Genomic DNA, 23,168 nt, shown 5'->3' on the forward strand with positions numbered 1-23,168 from the left:
GTATCACTCATCTCTGCTATAAATATGAAAAAGAGGCTACAATTTGCACAAGCTCACCAAAATTGGACAGTTGAAGACTGGATAAATGTTTCCTGGTCTGATGATTCTCGATTTTTTTTTGAGACATTCAGATGGTAGAGTCAGAATTTGGCGTAAACAGAATGAGAACATGGATCCATCATGCTTTGTTACCACTGTGCAGGCTGCTGGTGGTGGTGTAATGGTGTGGGGGATGTTTTCTTGGCACACTTTAGGCCCCTTAGTGCCAATTGGGCATCATTTAAATGCCACAGCCTACCTGAGCATTGTTTCTGGCCATGTCCATCCCTTCATGACCACCATGTACCCATCCTCTGATTGCTACTTCCAGCAGGATAATGCACCATGTCACAAAGCTCGAATCATTTCAAATTGGTTTCTTGAACATGACAATGAGTTCACTGTACTAAAATGGTCCCCACAGTCACCAGATATCAACCCAATAGAGCATCATTAGGATGTGGTGGAACGGGAGCGTCGTGCCCTGGATGTGCATCCCACAAATCTCCATCAACTGCAAGATGCCATCATATCAATATGGGCCAACATTTCTAAAGAATGCTTTCAGCACCTTGTTGAATCAATGTCACGTAGAATTAAGGCAGTTATGAAGGCGAAAGGGGGTCTAGTATGGTGTTCCTAATAATCCTTTAGGTTTGTGTATGTCGAGCCACAGTAATAAACACTTATTTATCTATTATACTGTACAATATTTGATGCCTCTGCATTAAAGACAACTGCTGTTCAGAAAACGGTACAGATTTCAGAAATTATTCATTTCAAAATGTACAGTAATGTGTATGAATAAGGTCATTTTTTTTATTTTATACAGACTTCAAGCAAGCAACTTTCCTCCAGTGTGACTTCATCTATTGACAATGGTGAACTGTTCAGTACTGGAAAAGGCTAGTATAGTAAATGGTGGGATGTATAAATTTAAGTCTACAGTGCTAATTTAACTTCTTTTCTGTTGTGTGGAAAAAACAGATTACAAATTAAAATATATTTAGCGCCAATACAAACATTTTAAAAAATTCATTAAAAATATAAATGCCATAAGTCATTAACATGTTAATGTGTATAAAATATAAAAACAACTATAGGCAGTGTACTTTCCAGAATAAACAATTATCAGCTGACATACTCGGTCCAATTAGCAGAAGTTGATTACTACTTAACAATTTGTAACTAAAGACAAACAAATGTTTAACCCTCTGGAGTCTTTGAGCCCAGTGGATATATACAAACCCATCCTGTCTACCCTTAGTAATTGTGTCTGGCAACGTCTGCTACACTTTACATTCATAACTAAGGATAATATAAGACAACTGAAATATATTTGAGTGAATATACATTTATTAAAAAAATCAGAACACTTTTTAAAAATCAAAACTTTTTACATATTCTGTACACAGTCAATTAGTGTTGAATTTGTCATTTGTTCAGAAAAAGTCCATCAAAACATATTGGAATGTAGTGCTGGATGCTGTTACGATTACAAAGACTTCGCATTACTCTTTAAAACGGCTTTGTTTAAAACCGAGGTGATCTTATAAGATTTTATTTCTGTAAATAACAATAACAAAAGGTACCTAAAACACCACCAAAATGAAAACAAATAACACAATCATGTAATTGTGAATACACAAATGACCTTTTGGTCTGTAATAATTCATCCATGCCTTAAAAGGTCAAGTCAGATATACAGATAGGAAGGGTTTGAAGGGGACGGCCCGCTCAGCAGTCGTCCCGCTCAGGAGAGAACAGACCCATCAGACCTGCAGTATCAGCGTTCTCCAAAATATCTTTCGTGGGCTTTGGCTTCTTGAAGAGAGTTGGAAGGTTCCTGATGTGAACATCTTTCTTAAACTGTTGTCCAAGTGGTTTCTGTAAGCAGAAAAAAACATCATAAGCAGCTGTCAATAAAATGAAGTCAGTGGATTCATACTGGAAAAAAGTTGTTTAAATGACAAACAATGCATTTGACATGACAGAGGCAACACAGAAGCAAAAGAGAGCAGAACCACTTTCAAGCATATTAAACATTTTAAAACAAATACATTTTTGTGAATCTGTTCTTTAGAAAGGTAAGAATAATGACTTCAAAAACAAACAAAATTTGGCGTGTGTTGAGTTAATACATTAATAGTGTTTCATAAACACAGCACTTCACTGGAAGTGAATGGCTTCAGCTAGCATACTGCTCCCAATAAGTGACAAAATAACGCAAACATTTTCCTATTTATGTGTTGTGATTTGTATAGTCACACCGTGTACAAATTACAAGGTCATATGAGACACAGCGATCTTTTAACAGTATACATACTGGGAACTATATTCTCAGAATGCGAGAATATTGTCACTTATTGGGAGCAGTATGCTAGCTGGAGCCATTCACTTCCAGTCTTTGTGCTAAGCTAAGCTAGCGGGGGCTGCGTCAGACAGAGTTACAGCACGCACGGAGATGAGAAAGGTATGTATGCACTTATCTAACTCTGGGGGATACGGTGAATAAGCTAAATTCCCAAAATGTGGGCGTGTTTCTTTAAGCACTATACATCTCTGGTACAAACAAGTGCAAGTTTAAGGGCAAGTTTCTGGCCAATTTTGTTCACATGCTGCATCCACTCACAAATTAAAGTGAAGGCAATTGATGAAGTATTAATTCATCTTTTTATTTAATAATTTCTTAGGGGTTATTATTTCACAGCTACTTAAAGGGATAGTCAATTTTCTTAAAAGAAAAATCCAGATAATTTACTCACCACCATGTCATCCAAAATGTTGATGTCTTTCTTTGTTCAGTCGAGAAGAAATTATGTTTTTTGAGGAAAACATTGCAGGATTTTTCTCATTTTAATGGACTTTAATAGAGCCCAACAATTAACACTTAACTCAACACTTAACAGTTTTTTTCTACGGAGTTGCAAAGGACTCTAAACGATCCCAAACAAGGGGTCTTATTTAGCAAAACGATTGTCATCTTTGACAAGAAAAATAAAAAATATACACTTTTAAAGCACAACTTCTCGTTTAGATCCGGTCGTGATGCGCCAGCTGACCCCACGCAATACGTCATGACGTCAAGAGGTCACAGAGGACGAACGCGAAACTCCGCCCCAGTGTTTACAAGTGTTGAGAAGGAGGACCATTCCTACGTTGTTGTATGTGGAATGATACTAACGAATGTCTTTGTGTCAGTTTATTGTTTACAATGGTCTGCAAATGTGCGTTTTATATATGTAACACGTGACCTCCCTACGTCACTACGCATTTACGTTAGGTCGCGCTGGACCGGATCTAGACGAGAAGTTGTGCTTTAAAAGTGCATATTTTTTATTTTTCTTGTCAAAAATGACAATCGTTTCGCTAGATAAGACCCTTATGCCTCGTTTAGAGTCCTTTGAAACTCTGAAACTGTTACCTGTTGATTTAAGTGTTAATTGTTGGTGTCTATTAAAGTCCCTTAAAATGAGAAAAATCCTGCAATGTTTTCCTCAAAAAACATAATTTCTTCTCGACTGAACAAAGAAAGGCATCAACATTTTGGATGACATGGTGGTGAGTAAATTCTTTAAATGCTTCCTAAATATGGCAGGAAAGTGGTAAGCAAGAATCCTATTTCTAGCTAAAGTTAAAGATTGAAAAGGACGAAGTGCCCTTACCCCCACAGTGCCTGCAATAAGTTTCTTAAACTGCTCCTTTTTCTTCTTCTCTCCAGCCTTTGAGACATTGGGCTGAATCGTCTTCTGGTCAAACTGCTCCAGTGCCTCCATGTGGATGTCAGGGATCTGATTCATGATTAAACGTAGCTCAACATATCGAGGCCTCTGTAAAGAAACATCCAAATAAAAGTATTAATGCATTTTATTCATGAATTAAATAATTACAGTAATGCATTAACATTATGATAAGGTTACCCTGGTTCCTTGAGATAAATGAAATGAGGCTACTGATGCTTTTGGGGGGAAACGGTTTACTCAGCAAATGAAGCCTATTGGTTAATGTCTGTGAAAGTCACAGACCAATGGCGTTTGAGCCCGCCAACATGGCCGGGGCCAATGTCCTATATAAGTCCGGGTCAAAAGGCACACAGTACCTTTTTCGGCTTAAGCGCAAAGGCAAAACACTCACTGCAGTATGTTTAAGTGCTTTGCTGTCATTAGGGGCTGGACACACCAAAACTTTTAAACGCGGCTGAAAACGCCTTGAGGACGCCGAATGCCAGCTGTTTTTCAGCTGAGTGCCAGCTTTCTTCAGCTGAGCGCTTTGGTAGCTGTGATACTTCAGCTGCGAGCCGGTTGGTTGCGGTGGTAATGTCCCGCCCCTCCTCCACTGTGATTGGGCGGCCTTGTGAGAACTGACATTGACGAGCGGAGCTTTTCTCCCAAAGTTGAATTTCTTTCAACTCTTGATGCTCAGCGCCGAGCGCGGAAAAACCGCAGAGCGCCGGTTTTCGGCGCGGAAAAAAACGCTAGCTGCTGGCTTATTTGAAAAACGCCGAGCTTCCATTGGAAACAATTGAAAACATGCGCCGGCCGCGGGCGTAAAAGTTTTGGTGTACACAACCCCTTAGGGCCGAATTCCAAACAGCAAGGGTCTGTAGACAAGGCAAGCAGATCGACAACCCGTTTAGCCGACGCGAGGAAGAGGGCGGTTATAAACAAAAGGGATCGCAGATCCACCTGTTAAAGTGGTTTGAAGGTAGGTCCGCACAGAGCTTTTAGGACATTTTGAGCAAAAAGTTGAAATAATTGTATTGTTGTAAAGGACTTTTTGTTAAAGATCAGATTCAGAATGATGATCAAAACATACACGGAGTTTACAATGCTGTTGAATTAGTTGATGCTTCAGAGCGCCACCTAGTGGATGATAGCAGACTTATAGATTACCATAAAAACTCATCAGGGAAGCGTCATTGGCAGGGAAAAGTTTTTCTCCTAATTGACGAGGTAACTCAAAGGCAGGGAAAGAGTTAAATATGGGAAATACTGTGAACATCCTTTAAGTAAATAAAATACTTTTGAACAAAATGAATGCATGTTTCTTAGGCAAACTGCACACATGCACACAAAAATGGTGTGGCATTGTTAACACTGATGTAATGAGGTTAGAAATGTGGTTCATTTGGGTGTTTCGAACCACTCAAGAATCAGAATTAACCATTTTATAATTGTGCTTTTGAAAAAAACATGATGCTTTAAAATAGATGGCATAACGCACCAGAGTCTCATAGATGAGCAACGCCAGCTGAGTTAAAGCAGCATTGCAGCCTTCATGCTGCCCGTGCATCTGCAGACCTTTCAGTACACTGGTGTAGAGCCACTTCACAGCTTCTGGCTGCAGGTTACCATCAACAACCTGTTCAAGAAATAACCTCATTAATATCATTTCCAAAATAACACACATGGAGGAATATTCAAATGCATTTGAACACAAATGAAGAAAAACTGGCACCTGTCTTAGCAATGTCCAGCACAGCATGCCGGCAGTCCTTTGGCAGTTTACAGTGTCCCTCCATAATAGGGAGTTGAAACAAATGGTCAGGAGAGTCATATAAATCTCCTGAAAGCATAAAAAGCAGAACTGGAATCATCAAACGCCATATGATGATATTTTAAAAGCTACATATAGCAAAATGTACAATGAAAACGTTACCTCACTTTGAAGAAGTCTCTTGCCCAATTCTGAGAGCTCATCTGGTGGCTGAGCAGCATTCATAGGAATCCCATGAGAGAAATCCATTAACATCATTTCATCCTGTCCTGAACAGACAATATTATTCCATAAATCACAGCATGCATTGGCCACAATAGCAGGCTCATAATTGTATGGCTGTGGTCTGTCATACGAGTACGAATAAACATTGCCTCTTCTTTAAACAGAAAAGATTCATACAAAAACGACTCTTGAAGTCAAACGTGCATATTTATAAGTATATTTTTAAGAAAATCATCACATTTCTTTAAAAGCGTTGAAACAAACGTCTTCACTTTCACTTTAATCGAAGTGTTTATAACAGAGCCTGACTGATTTATCGTTTTGCCGATATGAGCCTGTAACAGATTGGCATATATGCCGCTAATATGAAAGTTTTTTTACAGAACCCACAAAAAATGCTTAAAATGATGAAAATAGTTATTTGTCTAGCAGACAACTGGAGACGTACGCAGGTCACTCATTGTAGTGACACCAGCCAACCATTTCACATCAGTCAGTGGTTTTTTGTCCAGGCAACGGCAGTCGAGTGTTGTCTTCCCAACATTTACACCTGGTATTAGGACGCTTTTTGGTTGATTGGATTATAAGCAGGAGAAATGACACGTTTAAACTGAAGCGCACTAATATTACAGTATGTGAGAGTACAGCTGCTTGTGTTGTTACAAAACATGCTAATATGTTTTCAGATGCAAACATAAGAACTTTCTTAGATATTTCAGAGCAATTTATTAAATAAGCTTACACAAGTTTCACATTCTCACAAAATTAAACAAAAATGAAAGAAGCGGGGAGCAGCCACTTTAGTTTTATAAAAGTCTAAAGAAACTAAGCTTAAAACACTGTTGTGTTGTACATTAGACATTAGGGGCTCTCTTTTACACCCGGCGCAATGCGCGCCGCAAGTGTCGTTTGGTAGTTTCCACCTTGCGCAATGATCATTTTCACGTTTAGCGCCACATTGTTTAAATAGCAAATGCATTTGCGCCCCCTTTTGCGCCCATGGGCGTTCTGGTCTGAAAACGAGGTGTTCAGGCGCATTGTTGGCGCGTTGCTATTTTGAGGCAACTAAAATAGACTACGCCATTGACCAACAAAAACCTGTTTTAAAGTCTAAAGTCAATGGCGCAATGTGTTTTATGTTATTTAAAGAGCGCATTAGTAAAATGCGCATATAAACGGGAGGACAACGCGGGTTTGCTTATCAAAAGGTACATGAATGCGCAGCAGCACAAAAAGGCTTTTAAATATGAAAGATTAAAGGATTGAATGTAAAAGATTATTATTGAGTCTCTTGGACATAAATGAGGACTAATTATGAGACGTTAGAAGGCGCAAAGAGCTGCTTCACCTGTAGCCTGGTAAGTAAATAAATGCTTTGCTTTAAACAAATGCATCTGTTTTTAAATGTTTTTTTTTAAATGCTACCTCACGGATTTATTGTATATGATTACTCTGTAGCTGTGGATATGGTGAGATGAGAAACATTTTTAAGTAATGCTTAAAAAAAACTCAGGACGCTGTCCAAGTGCTGAAACGTGCTGAGAGTCGTTTGTAAATTCTTTATCTCCTGTTTGTTACAAATAAAGTATTTTTAGAGTACAAAGCTTTTCTTACATACTTGTAAATAATTTTTTGATGATATTGGATAGCCATACATTTAAAACAATTAAAAGACTGCTTTTTTACTTCCATGACTAAAAGAAAACGGGTTTAAAAGGTTTTAATAAAAAAATTACAATTTCAATACAAGTGAAAAACAACACAATTATTTAACATTAATCTTAAACTGGTAGTCTTCTTCCTCTGCTTAGTTTTTCAGTTTACAAAGTCCGTCATCTAAATAGGGATTAGACATAGCGCCAGCACAACTTGCTTTTAAAGGGGATGAGAGCTGAGACTCTGATTGGTTTATTGCACGTTACGCCCAAAATACTCCCATAACTCATAAAAAAAAAAAATATAGGACCAACCCTTTTCGACCATGCGCTCGGCACACAAACAATTTTTCCCGTCAATAAATTAGCAAAAGTGGATTCGGACACGCCCATTTACACATTGCGCTGTGCGCTTTAGACAATGCGCTTAGATCATTGAAATAGGGCCCTAGATCAGTATGTTGTCAGTTAAGCATTGTCTTCTTAACTGCGTTACTTTTCATGGAAAGTAATACTTGCGTTACTTTTAAGTTACTTTACATTACTTTTTATATAGCTTGTAATTCATTTTTAAAACTGTTTTTGTCATAAATATTCTTTCGGGGGCCGCGAAAAAATGCCCTGTACACAAGGGGGGCTCCACGCTGAAAAAGTTTGGGAACTACTGTACTAGGTGTTACTCTTACTATGGATGTTCACATTGACCGTTTAACCGTTAACCAAAGGTAAGAATTTATGACTGATTAACATTATCAGTTAAAAGAAAAAAATATTTATATATATTAAAAAATAATATTTGTTAAAGGTAGGGTAACAGATTTGATCCTGAAACATTTTTAGTTATGCTGGTTAAAAGTCTCCTCACATTCTGATAGCAATCACTGTGTTAAAGGGATACTTCACCGATTTAGCATTCAGCTTTGTATCTGTAGAAACCCGGCAGTATTACTGAATGACCATGTTTCCCTCCCTCATTTCCCCCTGAGAGATATCTGCATTTTGGTTCTGCAAAAAAGTCCTCCGATGATGTAATATGACGATTTTTGCATCATCGGAGGACTTTTTTGCAGAACCAAAATGCAGATATCTCTCCTCTCAGGGGGAAATGATGGAGGGAAACATGGTCATTCAGTAATACTGCCGGGTTTCTACAGATACAAAGCTGAATGCTAAATCGGTGAAGTATCCCTTTAAGTTGTTTAAATGTACTTGTAAAAATTTATGTAATCTGTGAAAGGCGTAGGACCAAAAAATGTTCAACAAATCATAGATTTCGGTCCGAACGGACGTTTCCTTTTATGTCCCTCATACGTAAGCGTAATTTGAATTCCCACCGCGCAGCGAGTCCACGCAGACACCATACGTCATCGGCGCGTTCACGTGCGCTCATCTCCTGTCTGTAAACAGCGTGAATGGCAAACTTTTCTGCTGAATTGACAACCTACACAGGAGCAACAAAACTAAATGCATCTTTTATAACAACAACAGCAAAAACTGCCTGGATCAGCAAAGAACAAAAAACCAAATTAACATCGGTAACTTTACTGCTTTACCGCGAGATGCAAACAGCTACAGGAGGCAAAGGGTCTGAAAGGGTCGTTGCACTGTTTATTTTGGTAAGGTAGGTACGCGATATGTTTGTATTGAGATGGATTCAGATATTATACTTTGATGAAACGTTGTGTTGCTTATGAAATTTGTGTTCGTTTTCCGGATTAGCATAACGATATAGTTACTACGTCTACACAATCGAACGTGTGCTTAAACTAATTCTGATGTAAACCAGTTGTTTATGTTGGTTATTTTGGAAGTGTTATTCACTTTGTACTGCAAAGTTTTCTCACTGGTGAATGAGACATGAGACGTGACCGTCTGATCTGTGCGTGTTCATGTGGTTGAAAGAGGCGTGACTTTGGATGGCGATTTGACTTGAGGGTGGGATCGGGATTTCATTGCTAGGCGGCTACCGTTAGCATTTTTCAAAATGTGTTACCCTACCTTTAATACATGGTGCGTGTTGTCATGAGCCGACAGACATTTCGCCACTTTTCTATCTGTAATTTGTGAATGTCCTGTAAATGACACAAATTATTGCTGCCCTGACGGTCTGATAAAGTCATTTGTATGCGTGTTTGAAAGCTGAACGGAGACGCGCGCGTGTCCGCGCAAGATGACGCGGTCCGTCTCGCGCACATCCGGACAGTGGTCGCTGACGGCCTCTGACCCTGACCAAAAACATCTCTCTTTCTGCACAAACGGAGAAAGACGATGCAAAAGCAAAACTTTCTGAAAAGCGTCCTGCTTTAGAAATGACCACTGTGATAGATGAAACGGAGACAATCTGCCCTTTGGATATTAATCCTCTGGACCGATCGCGTACTTTTTAATAAGGTAATGTTACGTGAATATCTGATAATGAATGAATCCTGGTTCTGTTGTTGATCTGTCGCTGCTGTTAAATGTTTTGTCTTTACTAGTTCACAGACAACCGTCAACTGTATTTTTACTCAATGACAATTTACTATTAAAATCTTATAAGTTAACGGTTAATGTTTGGTTTAGAAGCTACGGTTGGGGAAATTAACTGATATGAGCATCACTAACTCTTACCCAACTTATAAACACTAAAGCATTCCCTTAAAATTTCTCCTAATAACTGCGCATCACTTTTCACCAAGGGATCATTTAGATTGTTAGAAATGCACCTCTGTACTTCTTTAAAAAAAATCAGCCATTGCATTTGACCTGTTATGGCGCCCTTTTTTGAGGTAATGTGGGTATTAAGAGCTTTTATGCAATGCATAACAGAACTTAAGTGAACACTTTAGCATTTTAGGGTAACTATTTTATAGCCTTTGGCCCCAATCAGAGGTGCCTTTATTGAATTGTTTTCTATGGGCAATGAGCGTTTCGCAAAACCGTCTACTCTGTGCTCCCCCAGCAACTCACGTTTTTGCCGGCTGCTGCACCTTGTTTTTGCAGGAGCGCTCTGAATGCCTAAAGTAGAATGAAATGTGCGTAAAAGCGTCTGACGTCATTCACTTTTTTTCAATTGTCCAAGCGAATGAAGGGAGAGGCGGGCCTTCCGTTGTGGTGACAGAAGTTTACGGTTGCTTGGAACATCCAGAGACTGACTGCCCTGTCTCCTGTGTGTTTGTGCACCTCTCAGCCCTCAAACAAGGTCAGAGCAAGCGCCCTCTTTTTAAAGTTTCTGCTAATATGACAGTAACAGTAAACCAAAGTTTCAAGAGCACTCATGCTTTAATCCTTGACTGACAGGATAGCTGATCTGATGTTTGCCTAGCAAAAAAGCACAATGTGGGGTGCCTCACGTTTATAACCACTAAAAATGAGTTCAGTGTGATTGATTGGCCACTTATGGTTTCTTCATCCTTTGACAGAACAGTGTATCCGCACTTCCAAGAGAGCAGGAAGTGGAGGAAAGACACTAAAATGGTTAAATAGTTTGGTTAAAAGTTAATTTCACTTCGCACTATAGTTACAAGCCAACATTTTTAATTCATTCATATTAAGCTAATAATTTAAATAAAGCGGGATGAGGTTTCCCAGAAGAAACAACAAAACGAGGGGGGAGTGTGAAATCCGGCATGCTCCAAGAAAAATGGGAGTGTTGTCAAGTATGACTCAGGTTATTTTATTTCTTTAGAAAAAGATCATAAACTCACCATCAAGTTCCTCTTTTCTCCCAAACGAGTCTGGAAACTTTCTTGAAATGCAAGTCACACCTGGTAAGAAGATAACAATGTTATTTTTCTTAAAATTTTATTAAAGGTGAAGCTGATTCGGAATCCACTTTTTTAACTGCAGTTAGTGTGTAACATTGCAGTTTGAGCATAAACCACATCTGCAAAGTTACAACGCTTAAAGTTCAATGCAACAGGAGATATTCGCTTTAACAGAAATCACATCTAAAAAAAATTACAGCGAATGGCTGGATTGCCTACAGCTTAACCTTTTCCTGGGTTAGTGACATTACAAATCCCAAAATGTGCATACACCCTGGTCCCAGAAACACTCAGCATAGGGGGCTTTGTTTGAAACAGCTTTTTGGACAGCTAACCAATCTAAGCATATTGAGTATTTGGGAGGTAGGAGCTTCATAGACCCAGGAACTAAATAGCCTGTTTTTATGAGGATGGAAACAAACTATACAGTGCCCTCCATTAGTATTAAAACAGAGAGACATTCCGTGTTATTTAAGTTGTTTATCTAAATTATTTCCAGTTACAGACTTATAAATGAATATTTGCTTAACGTGCACACTTTCAGCTTTATTTAGAGAGTATTCACAACCAAGTTGGATGAAGGGTTTATGAATTACAGTTGTTTAATATGTAGCTCCCTTTTTTTTAAAGAGGTCAAAAGTAATAGGACAGTTTACTTAAAAGCTGTTTTATGGACAGGTATTGTCTAATTTGTTAAATAATTTCTTTGAAATTAAATATTCATAATATAGAATAAATTTTGGTAAACATCTAAAATAACACAAAATGTGTGGGGCACTGTATTTGAAAAATATATTTTTGTTAAACAAAGCATAAACATGTTACAGTGTACCCCATAAACACAATTAAAACTTAGAAAACTCCTGATAAACACCCTTAAACACTTGCATAAGAAGGGGAACTTACTTAAAAGCTCCATGACCTCTCGTGTGGCCAACCGCAAAATCTGCTCCTCCACCATTTCCTGAGTCACCACATTCTCCTCATAATCACCCACGTCTTCATCACTGGCAAGACACATGATTTAACAATACATTAACTTCAACCTCTTTAATTTGCATATTCATATCTATGGTCTGAGCAGTGCGATTGAGTAGAGGTGGGGACTTTTTTGCGTATTCATATATCGTTGTATACTAAATGAGGCAAGGGTGTAGAGCAGGGGTGACCACCTGGAGATCTACCCTCCTGCATATTTTTGTTCCAACCCAGCTTCAACACCTGACTCTAATTTTTAGGTAGGCCTGAAAGGCTTGATTGCCAGGTTCAGGTGTGTTTGATTGGGGTTGGAGCTGAACTTTGCAGGACAGTAGAGCCGTTTCTCAATACCAAGTACGCCGAACTCGGACTTGTGTGCTTCGTAGTTCGAACTTGCAAGTTCAGACTCGGAAGAACGAACTCCTGACGCGAAATGCATTCTGGGAAACTTCGCTGTCATAAGTCCACACAAGTCTCCTCTGATGCATCCTCGATAAAATGGGCGGATCAAGAACACATCCGGGGATTTTATGTGAACTTGGGCTTGATGCGAACTTTGAATTGGAACAGTACTTGGTCCGCGACTGATGACGTTTCACAAGTCCACAAGAACACAAGTACAGACAAGAACGCATATTGAGAAACGGTGTAGATCTCCAGGAACAGGGTTGGTTATCAATGGTGAAGAGTTACAGTCAAGCTGTTTTAAAGCATGATGAAATTATTGTGACAGGTAAAACTTTTCTATTTTCTATTATGATGCTCAAAGATGAGTTTAAACTGACAGTTTTCAGATATTTGTCATTGTGAATGTTAATCTGCATTTAAATCCTTCAAGTCATAGAGCTACAGCACACCCCTTACGGCATTGTTTTTGCCTTTTGATCAGACAGGATGCATTCCATAAATGTTATGGAAATGTTACTAGATCCAGTTTACAGGAGTTATCCCTTTAACAATTATGGGAGGTGTTTACGTTCACACAGAAGACACACTGGGAATTTTATGGGAACTTTCAAGGATTAGCATGCTGTGCGAATGTGGATATTGATAACTTGCTTTTTTTAAAAATAAGACACAGCGAAATGAAACCAAGCACTTTCAAAGACCTTCTATTTAAAAGCTCACAAAAGCTCAGAATATTTTAACGAACATTTTCTTTGTATCCTTCTCCCATTTACAGTTGTTCCAATCCTCCTTACATTTCAATTAAGGTATTTACTTCATAAATGTATCTCTATCTTTCAAATAACTGACAAGTATTCAGTGCAGATACAGAGGTACACTGCAAAAAATGACTTTCTTAGTATTTTTGTCTTGTTTTCAGTAGAAATATCTAAAAATTCTTAAATTTAGATGCTTTTTCTTGATGAGTAAAATGACCTTAGTAAATAAGTCTAGTTTTAAGACAAATAATATACAATTTAAGTGAAATTGTCCTTAAAACAAGCAAAATTATCTGCCAATGGGGTGAGAAAAAAAATTGTGAAATAAGATCTCTTTTTTCTTAAACACTTAATTCAAGTAAAATTTTCTCACCCCATTGGCAGATGTTTTTGCTTGTTTTAAGCAAAAATTCACTTAAATTGTATATTTTTTTTTGTCTAAAAACTAGTCTTATTTTCTTAGGTCATTTTGCTCATCAAGAAAATACATCTTGATTTAAGAATATTTAGATATTTCTACTGAAAACAAGACAAAAATACTATATATATATATATATATATATATATATATATATATATATATATGCTGGTATATATTTCAGTGCATTTACATTACTAGGTACCAGGTTCATCCATAATGAAATCTATTCTATAAAACATATTATATTATGTATTATATTTTGTTATATCTTACCACAGATTACTGGTCCGTTGGTTGATGAGCTGCCACCGACAGTTCAGCCTCTATTTTTAAGAAAACATTAGAAAAAAAATTACAGGCAATAATGGTTTTAGTGGATATTATAATCGAAGGCAACAATGATAACATAAACCTTTTTAAAATGCATAAAATAAATTATAATTCCTTACGCCCCCCTCCCAGAAGAGTTTACATATACTTAAATAAAAACTATTAATTCAAGCCATCAGCCCTCTTTCATAAAAAAACATTAGCTGTACTAAAAAAGTCACACTTGTTACAGGAGTAAAAATGCAATATAATATTGGTAACTATATATTCATATACACAAAGAACATTTGATTGAAGTTTATTTTTAAAGAGATTCCAGCTCGCGTGTGTAAAACATTGACCCACAGGTCGACGCTGGATTTGCAGAGAGACTGCGATTAAAAAACACAATTCTATCAATATTGGAATGATGCAGCAATCTTATGTAAAACATTTCAGTACTGTGTGTCACTATTACTTTGTTAGAGATTGTTTGATATGTCCTGATTGTGTGTAATATCCGTGTCTAAACACGAAAGCAAAGTTAACACTACCCATTCATAGCACTGAATGCACATCTGGATGCTTTTAATGCTTTTTTTATAATTTTGCAAAAAGCACAACATTTTGTTTTTATTGTAAGTGGACACAAAAAATAAACTTTTATCTGAATGTCCAAAATTGATGAGTACCTTTAGCACTGTCAAGAAATAAAGCGAGGCATTATCGACAGCTAGGGGTTTATAAAGAACATCATTTCGCCTCATACAATAGAGTCCTTACAGCACTTGTGCACGGGCCCTAGATAGACTTTCATTAATGAAGAACAACATTTTGACTCAACCATGATCTTTATAAATCACCAGCATGTGTCAAAAAGCTGCTGGCTTTACCAATCCATGTTTGTACCTCAGGTATAACTCAAAGACTATGGATATGTATGGGTGGTAGTCACAGGTGCATATACAGTACTTCTAGATGTGTATGATCAAGTTTACCTGCAGTAGATGATGAAACAAAGGGCGCAACACTAAACAGAGGAGGCTGTCATAGTACTCAGCGGGACAAGATATAACCAACTGCTTCATAAACACACGTGAATGACATTCTGTTAAGGCAAACAACATACATTGTACCCTTTTGCACGTCTTTTATCATTTAGCAACTTAATCTGCTACATGCATTCAGATGTAATGAAACGTATTATCAATTACATACTCCAAGGTGATTAACAATGACTGATTTACTTTAACTACATTAATAGTTTCAAAGCTATAGAAAGGATATGGACAAGGGGACGAAGCCGATGGTCTGGAAGGCTGTCCAGATGTATAAAAGCAGAGCCGACAATCTGTTCTGCCAGACCCTCCATTGCATAAAACTCTTTTTCCAAGCAGGGACCTGCATTTCCAAGAATATGGTAACTAAAAACAACAACAAATGTATGAATTAATAAAAGGACGGGCATCCGTGTTAGACAAAAGTAAAGACTAAGAAGAATTCATTGAGAAAATAGTGAACATTACAAAAAACTGTGAAAATAAAAAACATTGAGTGTGCTAACCAGTTATCATAGAGGGAGGAGAAAAAGCCCTGCATGCGTTCAACAATGGTTTTATACACTGGCATATCACCGGAATCCAAAACGGATTGATGAATTCCTGTTGGAAATAAAAGATTGCTTTACGATACAAAGTAAACCCCAAATGATGGATTTCCCAATCACTTACAGTAAAAAGCACGTACAAAATCTTTACGCAACCTACCTACAACAAAATTCTTCTCCACGTCCATGATATCATAGGCCTTAATAAAGGTTTTACTGAGCCGGGCAAGGTTCTCTGGCAAGAACAAGCTGTTTTGAATCCTGAAAAGATAAAGAATGTCAATATATTCAAAACATTTCCAAATAAACAGCTTTACACGGTGAAACTTTTGTAAAAAAAAAAAAAATGCTGGTGGGGAATGAGTTTAATACCCAATCGGTAATGTGTATTTAGGCTAAGGAACTTTATCCTATTTCTGAAGTCTCTGCCGGAGAACAGCTGAGTCCTGCACACAGGCGGGTCAACCGGTGAAATGTGGGGACGGTTCGGATCGCGGCTTTTATGTCAAATGGATCACGTTTCCAAATACACAAGTAAGTTATTGCTGCTGTGTGTGTGGCTATGATGTTATTGCTTGCGCAACTGACAACAAAAAGACCGGCTAAGAATTGGCCAATTCCAGTCTCTGGCCAGTCGATCAGTGTGTATCTATTTTTAAATCGCGATTTAGAGATGATAGCATCTAGAACAGCAGAAATGCTGTAATATAAAGCAAAAAGCCTTACCTGATAAGGGCCAGAAGGTTTGGCAGCAGGGCACACAGGGGTTCAGCACAGGCGTTTCTGTAGATAGGGACCCCTTCAGTAGTGTACCCTACCACAAAGCCGCCCATTTTTGCCACTTCAGGATCAGAAGGCCAACGAGCACGCTTCACCACTCCCAGCATGGTGTACAAACAAAAATTGATCTGGATAAGACAATCAAAGGGATTAAAGGTTAGGGGCTGGGCAACAAAACTATTTCAAATTGAATTGTGATTCATGTTGATGATATGCTCCGAGTATTTTTACTTTTTTTTTTTGCAAACAGACAATTACAATATTTACAGATTAGAAGTGAAATGCAAAATACAAATACATAGATCCACAAAACATACATAACAACCAGTAAGATGTGTGTGTGTATGTGTGTGTGTATAACTGTAAATGTAATTGGATTTAAGAGTGGAAAATTTTTTAAATAAAGGAGCATAAGCACAACAGACATAATTAGATGTAAATAAATAAACAAAATGGATAAGGAGGGTGATAATAGCACTAGCAATAATAATAATAATAATAATAGGAATATTATTAACAATAATAATAATGAATAATAATAATAATAAAACAGACAAATACAATAGGTTTTCAGCACTTCGTGCTCGAAACCCTAAAAATAATATTAATATGAAATGACAGATAGGAATAATAGAAATCATAAACAAATTAACAAAAATACTAATTTCATCCGGACTTAGGGGGAGAGTGAAGGATCAGGAAGATTAAAAAAATCATATAAATAATAAGTAAGTAATAGTAGTAGTAATAGCAAAAATAATATTAATAAAAAAATAATAATAATAATAGTAATATTGATAATGGTAATCTTAATATAATATCAATAATATTAATGATAATGGTAGTTGTATAGGGATGATGAGTAGTAATAATATTAATAATTATAGTATTGACAATGGTATTAATAATGGTATATTAATGATAATATTATTGCAGATATTAATAATAAGGTGTTATAAAACTGCCTCTGACCCACTCATGGCCATGGCATAGGAAAGACCCCCGCCAATGTCATGTTCTAACAAAGTATCTTGGTTAGGTGCCGAGTATTTATTTTTACTCTAAGGATAAATCTAAACCTATCACCTTGCAGAAAAAAACAACTTAACAATAGTCAGTCAGTGTGAAGTTTTGCTTGAGGGTCAAAGTGCACACGCTCATTTTCCAATTGGAGAAACTAAAGCTCTGAAGAGGAAACATGATGTATACAATCATCTCTCTGCACATTATTTGTCAGAATGTAACTATTGAGAAGACCCTCCCCCTTTTATTTAAAATAACCAATAGTGTTTCATTTAGGACACAGTCCAGTCAAGCCGCTCTTGGCAAATTGTGAGTGCCACAGCTGTATTAATATAAAGTCTAATAGAGATATAAACATGACATTGATCTGCATTATATGTTTGTATGTATGCTGTGGTGTTCGTCTTCTCTTGTACTCGTCTTGTATTTATAAATGTAAAGGCTGTCTACAGTTTGTGATGTTTGATCTCCTCCTCACTGTTTTCACTAAAGTAACTGTATTAACTAATGCTATTTCTGTAGCAACCACAGTTCAACCATGATATTTGTATATAATAAAAAAAAACATTGACCTACAAACAGTAATCAACCCACTAAAAACATGGTCACTACACTCTTTTTGCTCTTTTTAACAAGAACGATTAAATTTTCTTTAGGGTTTGCCACCACAGCCGCATGCAAACATTTTGGAAATGGGTCACCTACCCGTGCCCTGTTGATACCCATCTGATCCTCTGCGTGTAAGTCACTGTCCTGATCAGCTCCAACATATGCCAAGAAAGTGGCAGGATCTGACAGCACACTGCATACAACACAAGACAGTTAACTAAGTTTACACATCACCAGACACACCCACAGTGTTTAAAAATGTGCAGTAATGAGTTACTAGATCAATTCATTTAATAAGATATCATTTTGCAGTGGAAGAAAAAAATATATACTTCATACAGGAAAAACTCAAAATGTGACTTGGTCTGATTTATAAAAGAAAAATGCAGCTCTGAATGTCTTTGGTGCAGTCGTGGCCTAATGGTTACAAACAGGGTTTGAAATGAACATCTGCCAACCCACAAATGCGGTAAAAATCATCTGTGGCGGGTAACAAATCATTAGCCAATTCGTCGGATTACTTTTTATAAATTATGTTCAATTGTTAATTTCTTTGTAAAGCTCATGTAAGCCAAATCTTTTAGCACTATTAGTGCAAATATTGAAATCACCCCATGACATGCTAAAAAAGTTTTTGCAGATAAAAATCAGTGGCCATTCGCTTGGGTCAAGACTACATACGTTTAATGATCTCAGTTGTACATTTGTCGGGGCAGGAAAAACAATTCATACCTTTTCATCTCTTCTGACAGCCACTGTGCAGTAACAGGTGCCATAAGTTCCTCCAGGAAGGCTTTCTGCTTGTTATAGTCATTAAACTGATTGCTGATCAGTATCAGGGCTTCCATAAGAGCAGATTTCTCCATCTGTGTCAGCAGTAACTCATCTGAGAATAACTTCTTGACATGGTCGTACATCATGTCAAAGCATGGCTACAAAACACAAGCAAATGGTCAAAGACATGCAAGAATAACAACCACTTGAAATGTGTATTTTTGCTGACACTTTTAGGCTTTTATGCTTTATACATCCTTGTTTTAGAAATTTTACGATTTTACTATAGCCACTTAATTGATCTTCTCGTCTTGTTTTTAATCAGTTCTTCACACAGCTTTGTTAAGATCTTCATATGGTGAGGCTCGAAGGGTTAACAGCTCCTTCAGTGCTTTGTGTGCACAAGTGAAGCTCATTGTCTTTTGTCTACGACTCAATCGTTTGGTCTTTGGTATGAAGGCACAGTTCCTCGGCTATTAATTCCGCTCTTCCGCATCGCGCAAGTGTGAATCGGCTTTAAAAACTGAGCATAACCTTATAAATGGGATATTTTGTACTTCGAAGGACATGTATATTTTAACATACCAGCATGAGGTCAGAATAATCTCGACACATCCTAATAATGGAGGAACAGGCATGTCTTCTCACGTTCTTAGTAGCTCGAGTTCGAGGCACCTGAACAAAGACAGTTAGGTTTAAAACGATTGATTGGAAAATTGGAAAAGACATATTTAGAAGTAAGTGTGGGTACCTTACCTTGCTTTCTTCAAGCAATTCAAATGTAATGGAAGGAAATATCTTTAAAAACAAAAACAGAAAAGACATCAATGAAAATGTCATTTACTCGCCCTCATGTTGTTCTTAAACCTGTAGTTTTTATTCTGTTGAAAACAAGATGATATTTTAATAAATGATGGTAACCACAAAGTTGAAGGAATCCATTGACTTCCATAGTAGGAAAAACAAATACCATGGAAGTAAATGAGTACCGCATCAACTGTGTGCGCCTACCATCTTTTAGCATTATATCTTCTTATGTTGTTTTAAAGGGGCCATGGCACAGACTTTTTTAAGATGTCAAATAAATCTTTGGTGTCCCCAGAGCACATATGTCAAGTTTTAGCTCAAGATACCATATAAATAATTTATTGTAGCATGTTAAAATTGACACTTTGTATGTGTGTGCAAAAATGTGCCGTTTTGGGTGTGTCCTTTAAAATGCAAATGAGCGGATGAAATGCAAACACTGATCGCAATGATGGTGGTTTGTTGCAATTTAAACTCAATTGTGCTGTCAATTTTTTCTTCTCTTTTTCTCTGCACTAAATGTCAGTGCTGTGGTTGGATTAAGGGGTGGTTTTATTATAATAAGAGCTCCTTATGACATCATAAGGAGAGCCCAATTTCAATGACCTATTTTTTCATGTGCTTGTAGAGAATGGTTTACCAAAACCAAGTTATTGTGTTGAACTTTTTCACATTTTCTAGGTTGATAGAAGCACTGAGGACCCAATAATAGCACTTAACTCTTTCCCCGCCATTGATGAGATATCTCGTCAATTAAAAGAAAACGCTTCCCTGCCAATGACGAGAATTTCTGGCTTTCCACAATACTGCTATTATCCACCAGGTCCTATTATCCACCGCAACTTAAACAACCTGGAAGTAAAGCCCCACGTGAAAGAGAAAGAACTCTGTGTTTGTTTTAACAATCGCTCTGCATCTGATCTCTATCAAGTGTCACAAAAATTTAATTATCTCAGCTTTTTGCTCAAAATTTTGTGTTTTTGAAGAAACCTACCCATATATGAGGTAATAAAAAGAGAACTAATGAAGGTAGGATGAAAAGTTTTAATTTGTTTTTGAAAGCAGGGTCTGTTCTTTCATTTGATATATTGTATGTTTATATATTTAAAGAAGAACATTTTCTGGAAAGCATTAAACTTTTGTGAAAAAAACATGAAAAATGCGGGCGCTGGCTGGAAACTTTTTTTTTAAATGCTGGCGGGGAAAGAGTTAAACATGATTTTCATGCCATGGCCCCTTTAAACCTGTATGAGTTTCTCTCTTCTGTTAAATACATAAGTATGAAGAAATTACAATTTTTTTTGGTGGGGGGTGAACTCTCCATTTAATGTGAGTTACATTGCCAACAATTTGGAGAAGTTGTACATTTTATCACACTGTTTACCCAAGTCTGTCACTACACTACTTCACTATTCTTTCTTTTTTTACAACACTGTTTTAAAGGGGACATATCATGGAAATGTGACTTTTCCATGTTTAAATGCTAGAATTGGGTCATTGTGCTTCTATCAACCTAGAAAATGTGAAAAAGATCAACCCAGTAACCTAGTTTTGGTAAACCATTTTCTGCAAGCATGTGAAACAAATTGGTAATTGAAATTTGGCTCCCCTTGTGATGTCAGAAGGGGATAATACTGCCCCTTCATCTGCACTATCCAACCACAGCAGCTCATTTGCATTTAAAAGGACACACCCAAAAATGGCATGGCATTTTTGCTGACACCTACAAAGTGACAATTTTAACATGCATAGCATAAATTATCTATATGGTATTTTGAGATAAAACTTCACATATGTGCTCTGGGGACACCAAAGATTTATTCTTATATATCTTAAAAAAGTCTTGTGAAATTTCCCCTTTAATGAAATATTGTTTCTGCCTTAGTGTAAAACTGTTTATGTTTTTATTTCAGTGTCAGAAACTTATTTGCTGTGAGCTGTGGTACAAACGGCTCACATCTTGCATGCTCGATTTTTTTAAATTTTATTTTGGGGTCAAATTTTCTGCCACACCTCACCTTAAAAAGTACTTGAGGTAGGAAGTGAGGCTGGTGTTTCACAAAGGGAAAGAGTGTGGATATGTTGGTAAGAACACATGAGAGAATGAGAGGATCTCTCGTCTCATAGTTTACAACTTCCCGCAGCATCTCCATGCCACCATCTACAGGCTGTTTCTATAGAGAAAAGACAAAGAAGTTCAAAGAGCTTTATTTCAGTTTTACTATCCCTTACACAGTGCATCCCTTAAGCATTATAAAAAAAAAGAATTATTTCACCCAAAGATGACGTTTGTGTCACCATTATGAGTCAAATAAATAAAATGGTTGGTTGTACCTCCTGTTCAAGGGTTTTGAAGAGTTGTGCAAATACACTCTCAGTGAAGAAAGTCATGGCATCCCACTGAACCACTGATGGGGACAGAGCTGAACAAAGACCCTTTCCTGTCTTGGCTTTAAAAGTAAACAAAACAACACAAATAAAGTCATGTCAAAAAGAATGTCTAAGGTTACAAGTTAAAATACAAGTTTTACATTTACAGGCTGTACACAGTGAAACAAATGGCATATATTCAGGACCAAGGTACACAAGACAACATAAGACATTGAAAATATGCTACTTTTCCAGCTCCCCTAGAGTTAAAGACTTGATATTTACAGTTTTGGAATCCATTCAGCTGATCTCCAAGTCTGGCGCTAGCACTTTTAGCATAGCTTAGCATAATCCATTGTATCTGATTAGACCATTAGCATCGCACTCAAAATAACTAAAGCGTTCCAATGTTGTTCCTATTTAAAACTTGACTCTTCTGTAGTTACAATGTGTACTAAGACTGACGGAAAATTTAAAGTTGTGATTTTCTAGGCAGATATGTCTAGGAACTATACTCTCATTCTGGCGTAATAATCAAGGACTTTGCTGCTGTAACATGACTGCAGGACGCACAATGATATTACACACTGCCTGAAAATAGTCCCCTTGGTTACTTTCAATAGCAGGGACTATTTTCGTGCAGTGTGTAATATCACTACGCCTCCTGCAGTCATGTTACGGCAGCAAAGTCCTTGATTATTACGCCGGAATGAGAGTATAGTTCCTAGACATATCTGCCTAGAAAAATCACAAAATCGAAATTTCCGTCGGTCTTCGTACACAATGTAACTACAGAAGAGTCAAGTTTTAAAAATATAAAAACTCTTTGGTTTTTTTAGCACAATGCTAATGGTCTAATCAGATTCAATGGATTATGCTAAGCTATGCTAAAAGTGCTAGCGCCAGACCCAGAGATGGAATGGATCCCAAAATTGTAAGAATCAAATGTTTAACTCTAGGGGAGCTGGAAAATTAGCATATTTTCAAAAAAAGTGGAGTGTGCCTTTAATTTCTATTACTTAACATAATTTTTTATAATTGTCATACTTAAACACAAAACAGTGATTTCTATACCTTTTAACATATGTGCCAAACTTCTCTTTACCTTGTCTTAAAGCAACACTATGTAGTTTTTTTACCTTTAAATAATGTCTCTAAAATTAT

The 23,168-nt window shown here is 37.1% G+C and overlaps 1 protein-coding gene across 2 annotated transcripts in view; it reads right to left on the minus strand.

Moving 5' to 3' along the window:
- Nucleotides 1-1,373: 1,373 nt before the first annotated feature.
- xpo5 (exportin 5) overlaps nucleotides 1,374-23,168 on the minus strand; it is a 34,792-nt gene continuing 12,997 nt past the window's right edge. The window contains exons 15-33 of one of the 2 annotated variants that reach the window (XM_073812854.1): nucleotides 21,969-22,084; nucleotides 21,653-21,808; nucleotides 19,584-19,625; nucleotides 19,413-19,502; nucleotides 18,786-18,985; nucleotides 18,150-18,246; nucleotides 16,368-16,549; nucleotides 15,802-15,902; nucleotides 15,600-15,696; nucleotides 15,323-15,459; nucleotides 15,034-15,131; nucleotides 14,000-14,049; nucleotides 12,068-12,168; nucleotides 11,102-11,161; nucleotides 5,698-5,804; nucleotides 5,497-5,604; nucleotides 5,263-5,400; nucleotides 3,705-3,869; nucleotides 1,374-1,926 (exon numbers count right to left, since the gene is read on the minus strand). In XM_073812854.1, the coding sequence (XP_073668955.1) occupies nucleotides 1,777-1,926; nucleotides 3,705-3,869; nucleotides 5,263-5,400; nucleotides 5,497-5,604; nucleotides 5,698-5,804; nucleotides 11,102-11,161; nucleotides 12,068-12,168; nucleotides 14,000-14,049; nucleotides 15,034-15,131; nucleotides 15,323-15,459; nucleotides 15,600-15,696; nucleotides 15,802-15,902; nucleotides 16,368-16,549; nucleotides 18,150-18,246; nucleotides 18,786-18,985; nucleotides 19,413-19,502; nucleotides 19,584-19,625; nucleotides 21,653-21,808; nucleotides 21,969-22,084 (2,195 nt within the window). In that variant the 3' untranslated portion in view covers nucleotides 1,374-1,776. Of the gene's footprint in view, nucleotides 1,927-3,704; nucleotides 3,870-5,262; nucleotides 5,401-5,496; nucleotides 5,605-5,697; nucleotides 5,805-11,101; nucleotides 11,162-12,067; nucleotides 12,169-13,999; nucleotides 14,050-15,033; nucleotides 15,132-15,322; nucleotides 15,460-15,599; nucleotides 15,697-15,801; nucleotides 15,903-16,367; nucleotides 16,550-18,149; nucleotides 18,247-18,785; nucleotides 18,986-19,412; nucleotides 19,626-21,652; nucleotides 21,809-21,968; nucleotides 22,085-23,168 lie in introns of both variants that reach the window. The other variant, XM_073812853.1, reaches the window with a different exon arrangement.

This window comes from Paramisgurnus dabryanus, chromosome 20 (assembly GCF_030506205.2).
Source record: "Paramisgurnus dabryanus chromosome 20, PD_genome_1.1, whole genome shotgun sequence".
Lineage (NCBI taxonomy): Eukaryota > Metazoa > Chordata > Actinopteri > Cypriniformes > Cobitidae > Paramisgurnus > Paramisgurnus dabryanus.